General features: G+C 33.0%; 1 protein-coding gene across 1 annotated transcript in view; it reads left to right on the forward strand.

The window, feature by feature from the left end:
* The window catches only part of lrrc38b (leucine rich repeat containing 38b), a 53,572-nt gene extending 48,254 nt beyond the window's left edge, over positions 1–5,318 (forward strand). Inside the window, exon 2 of the mRNA XM_030134696.1 lies at positions 4,551–5,318. Within this exon, the coding sequence (XP_029990556.1) occupies positions 4,551–4,798 (248 nt within the window). The 3' untranslated portion in view covers positions 4,799–5,318. The remainder of the gene's footprint in view (positions 1–4,550) is intronic.
* Positions 5,319–6,000: the final 682 nt, after the last annotated feature.

Here is a 6,000-nt window from a genome sequence, read left to right on the forward strand (position 1 = left end):
CCCATAAGTAGCTGGGATAGGCTCCAGTGACCCCCGTGACCCTAGTGAGGGTAGAGCGGGTTCAGAGAATGAATGAATGAATGAATGAATGAATGAATGATTTAATGGTTCAGGCTTTACAGGGTTAAGTTCCATTCTTAATTACATACATTTTCTGCTGAGATCTTGAATCGATGAAGGGAGTTCAGGTCTATGATGGACATCCCATAATCCCTGAATCACTCTTTATCCATTTGAGTCTGATGAGTCCTGGCATTGTCATCTCTGTTTCATCAGAGTAGAAAAAACCCTGGTCATTCAGTTTATTCAGGTTCATCTGACCTCATTTAATGGACACAGAACGTGCTCATTAACCTCGTCCTGACCAACTGAATTAACCCAGAGCATAACACTGCCCCCACAGGCTGACACTGGAAGTACTGGGCATGATGGGTAATCACTTCATCTGCCTGTCTCCTACATCCATCACTCTGGAACAGGGTCGATCTGGACTCATCAGACCACATGACCTTTTTTCCACTGAAACACACTGTAACCTCTGCAATATATCGCGATATGTCATTTCACAATACTGTGTCGATATTAAAAAGTACTGTATCGATATTTTTAGGTATTTATTCAAATGCAGATAGGGCGGTGGTTCAGTTTTGTTTTTTGTTTTTCTTTTTTGTTTATATGTTATTTATTATTATTTAACACTGTTTTATTAAATAATGGTTATTTGAAGCACCCTAAAAGCACTTTTTACTGTCTGAGAGAAGAAGATCTTAGTTCCTTTGTTGGGATGGCACAAAAATGACCCTCAAATTGCACAAATGTAACTTGTGCATAAAAATTTACCTAATACGTCAAAAGTTTTGTTTTTCGATGCAAAGTTTTTGCGCTGGCAAGAGGTGGTTTTTCGGGTGTAGCGCAGATGGTATATCATGAAAAACTGCAATAGAAAGACATTTTTCTGCAACTAGAGTCACATGAATTAAAAAAATAATAATAATAACAATGTTGACGGATGGTACAAGTGAAGAAGAAGAGTTTTAAAAGAAACATGTCGCGGTATGTGTGGACACATGAGGAAACCCAATCATTTTTTTAATATAGTACGGGATAGAGGGGTAATATATAATAATAATGAATATATCTGTAAATCAACAGCATATTTACTAGGGGTGTAAGAAAATATCAAAAATATCGGTTCTGCAATATATCACGATATTTCATTCCACAATACTGTATCGATATTAAAAAGTACTGTATCGATATTTTTAGGTATTTATTCAAATGCAGATATTGTGGAGGTTCATTTTAGTTTTTTTTGGTTTTTCTTTTTTTGTTTATATTTTATTTATTATTATTCAACACTCTTTTATTAAATAATGTCAGTTCCTTTGTTGGGATTGCATAAAAATAATGTTCTGATGTTAGTTCTGAACTAATAGAATATGAACATTTGAACAGGATCTTAAACTGTAATGTCTGTAAAATATAATTTAAATTTTAACACAGGAAAATTTTGTGATATAACATAAGATCCTGTTGTGATCAAATAAAAATGGGTTTAGTATTTGTGCAGATTTCTGGTGTAATTCAATTCTTCCAGGAAATAATCATTTTTAAAAAAGAAAACAAAAAATTGCCTTTTTTACAGTATCATGATATATCGTGATACATCGTATCGTGATCCTAGTATTGTGATTTGTATCTTTATCGCCAGATTCTTGCCAATACACACCCCTACTCTCTATTAAACTGATGATTATTGAAGAAACAAAACGCTACTCACTGCATCAGTTAGGGTTAAAAAACGTGTTAACCCTTTCATGCGTAGTGGTCACTACAGTGGACAGTATTCTACAGCTGTTCTCTTGTATATTCATGGATTTTGTTCTTTTACTTGTGTATTATTTTGTTTATTTATTAGCTAGCACAACTAAGAAAGGCATTGGTAAAAGATTATATGTGTATTTGTATGTGTGTATATGTATAAACATATATATGTGTATATGGATGAATGAGTGTGTGTGTATGTGTGTTTGTGTGTGTGTGTGAATAGATATATAAATATAGAAGAGTAATGTAAAAGGAAAAGGGACATATATTATTAATAATATTGTAGAGAGAGGGGGTGGGATTATATAAATTATACTTCTTCCCACCCCTTTTCGGGCATGTAAATGGAATTATTGTGCTTTTCTTCTGACTAAGATTGTTATGATTCTTGATATTTGTATTATTATGTATGTTTAGCAAGTGCATATATGTTAAATTTCATTGCATGTTCGGAATAAATCACTAAATCACAAATCACAAATCATATATCAGCCAACTCAGTGGACACTTATTGGTCAAAACACAGTAATGTCCCATCAGAGAGCAAACTTTAATTGATTGTTATTCCAACATTTGTTTCGATATAAAGTAGCTCCTTGTTTTGGATAATCCCTTATGGTCCAACTAAAGCAAAAATGAATTTAAAAGTAAAAATGTGGGTCATTTAACAACACTAATCTGTCAAACTGTCTCAAAAATGTCCCTTCAGAGAGATTTTGAATACTGTGTTTTGACCCTTATGCAACATCCCACACACTGTAATTCAGACCATTACTGTAACTTTCCTGTTCTTGATAAACCTGATCTGCAGAAACACATTTGAGTGTAAAAAAATTGCTAATTGTTATTAGAGTGTAATTTTTTTTAAACAAAAAGTTTTTTTTTGTCGCGTATAATCTGAGTGAGTAATAACTAGTATTAGAGTATGTTAAAAATGTGAGAAAATATCAGATTAGCAGCATTTTAAGAAATTATTTCATAGTTTCAGTCAGTAAATGCATGTTTTTTGCTTCAAGAATTAAACGCATGGTGTCCAGCTGAATGGACATTTTTGTAACTCCATGAAAAAATAAGTTCATAAAAATAAATAAATAAATAAATAATTCAATCACATTGTTATTTATATGCATAAAGAGGAATAAAAACACTCAGAAAAAAAAAAGAAAAAAATCCTGAACAAGATTGTCATAATTCATGCATGAAAGGGTTAAACATATTAACCCTTTCATACATAGTGGTCACTACAGTGGACAGTTACTCTACAGCTGTTCTCTTATATATTCATGGATTTTGATGTTTCAGTTTCATATCAGACAACACAATACACTGCAATTGATAACATTACTATAACTTGGCTGTTCTTGATAAACCAAATCTAACATATTTGAGTGTAAATCAATTCCTTGTTATCGTTATTAGACTGTAATCAACAACAATTTTTTTTTTTTTTTGGCATATTATCTCCATGAAGTGACTCGTATTGGAGGACACTACAAACAAAAAGTTAAGGATATTTGGGGTTTTTTTTGGTCATTTTTTTAAAAATCATTTTTGCCATTTGTAATTAAAACTATGTTTCGTCATTAAAAAAATGTGTTTCAATTCAGTTCACACACAAAAGAGTAAAAAGCATTGTGCAAAAATCCCAACTGAAAAAAAATAGCCCAAAAATTTTAAATATCCATAACATTTTGTTTGTAGTGTATGTTAAAATATGAGAAAACATCAAATTAGGAGCATTAAATGTTTTTATTTCATAGTTTTCACACAGTATATCAGTAAATACATGTTTTGTTGCTTCAAAAATGAAACGCATGGTGTCCAGCTGAATGGACATTTTTGTAACTCCATGAAAAAATAGTCTCATATTTTTTTTTTTTTTTCAATCACATTGTTATTTTTATGCATAAAGAGGAATAAAAACAATCCCATACACTACAATTGATAACATTACTGTAACTTTGCTGTTCTAGATAAACTTCATCTAACATATTTGAGTGTAAATCAATTCCTTGTTATCGTTATTAGACTGTAATCAACAACAAAAGTTTTTTTTTTTTTTTTTGTTTTTTTTTTTGCATATTATCTCCATGAAGTGACTCATATTGGAGGACACTACAAACAAAAAGTTAAGGATATTTGTTTGTTTGTTTTTTTTGCCTTTTTTTTTTTTTTTTTTATCATTTTTGCCATTTGTAAATAAAACTATGTCTGGTCATTAAAAAAATATGTTATAATTCAATTCACACACAAAAGAGTAAAAAGCATTGTGCAAAAATCCCAACTGAAAAAAATAGCCCAAAATTTTAAATATCCATAACATTTTGTTTGTAGTGTATGTTAAAATATGAGAAAACATCAAATTAGGAGCATTAAATGTTTTTATTTCATAGTTTTCACACAGTATATCAGTAAATACATGTTTTGTTGCTTCAAAAATGAAACGCAGGGTGTCCAGTTTAGTGGACATTTTTGTAACTCCATGAAAAATAGCTTCATAAAAAAAAAAAAAAAAAAAAAAAAAAAAAAAAAAAAAAAAAATAATAATAATAATAATAATAATAATAATTGCATTGTTTTTTTTAATTCCTAAGGAGGAATGAAGAAAAAAATCTTGATTAACGTTCTCATAATTCATGCATGAAAGGGTTAATAAAACGATAGTAATGTGTGTTTACCAGTTCCAGTAAATCTGTCTAACCTTATATCCTGTTTCAATGCAGGGGTGGAAGGCATGGAATGCTCCCTCCCCATGGACGGCAGACGCGTATCCCTCACCCAACTCTCAAAGGACAGTTTCCGTGAGTGCCAGGCCACCCTGACTCTGACAGACCTGCTCATCATCATTTTCTCAGGCATCTCAGTGTCTGTGGTGGCCATCATGACAAGCTTCTTCCTGGCTTCAACTGTTCATTGCTTCCAGCGCTGGAGTAAAGGCACCAAGGGGGATGAGGAAGAGAGTGAGGAGTGATTCAGGAGGGATTTATTTTTTAAGACCCTCGTTCTTCACACAGTAAGAGGACATCGCAGACAGTGAGCACTACATGTGACAAATTCCACGCTGCCTCCTTCCTGGAGAACATCCAAAAGACTGTTTGACGATGGGATTTAGCCCTGACTCGGCTGCGGTTGATTTCAACGCACATGGACATCTGACATGAGATGGAAACAAGAGGAGGGACATTCCCGAGGAATGAGTTAAAAAGTCTGAATAAAATTAGTGAGTGCCCTGCTCCACTTGCAAAATGATATTATAGAGTTTGTATTTTTGGCTGTGGGAGCCTCTGCTCATCTTATATGGCCAATGGGTTTTTGGCTTAGTGTAATAGGCCTATGAAAATACAGCACGTCTAACACCATTGTGATGAAAGTGATAGATTAGATAAAGAAGTAACGCTGCAGTGCTGTCACGTTAGTCTTAGAAAAGCCAAAACTTTCTCAGCATCGAACCGGTGCTGGATTCTGAATCCTGTAAATGACATCAAACTTAACCTCCTAAGACCCGGCTATGGGTTTTCTGTCCACATTTGTGAACAAGAGTTTCACAACTTTATACAAAAAAAAAAAAAAAAAAGAAACGAAAACTGTCCACCACAAAGGACATTCCATAAAAATTTTAAAAACTGCATCTGAAAAAACTGTTGCATCATGATGTTTCCAATATAGGCACTTATTTCATAAAAAACAAAAAAAAGCTTGTACTTTACTGACATTTCCTGGGTCTTAGGAGGTTAAAACAACCTCCTAGGTGACTTCATGAGGTCTTTGGACAGAATGTTTAATTCCACTAAAAAAAAAAAAAGATCCTTAACAGACTAATGACCTCAGTGTTGAACTGCCTGTAACATGATATGCTGGCATATCCTGCCATTAACAATGTCTCTTTTGGACAGCCACGGTCGCTAACATTAAACAGTGGTTAACAAGCAACAATGAAGGCAAAAACACTGTCCTCTGTGTTTAATTAATGACGAGGGAAAAAAATGAGGGATTTGGAAGTGTTATCTAGCGGATAAGCTATAGGCCAGGGGTCTCAAACACATTTTTTTTCAGCCCGATTTGATCTCCAGTAGTTCGGACCAGTAAAATAATAGCAGAATAACCTATAAATAATGACAACTCCAAACTTTTGTCTGTTTTTTAGGCAAGGCAACTTTATTTATATAGCACATT

This window comes from Sphaeramia orbicularis, chromosome 5, assembly GCF_902148855.1.
Source record: "Sphaeramia orbicularis chromosome 5, fSphaOr1.1, whole genome shotgun sequence".
Taxonomy (NCBI): Eukaryota; Metazoa; Chordata; class Actinopteri; order Kurtiformes; family Apogonidae; genus Sphaeramia; species Sphaeramia orbicularis.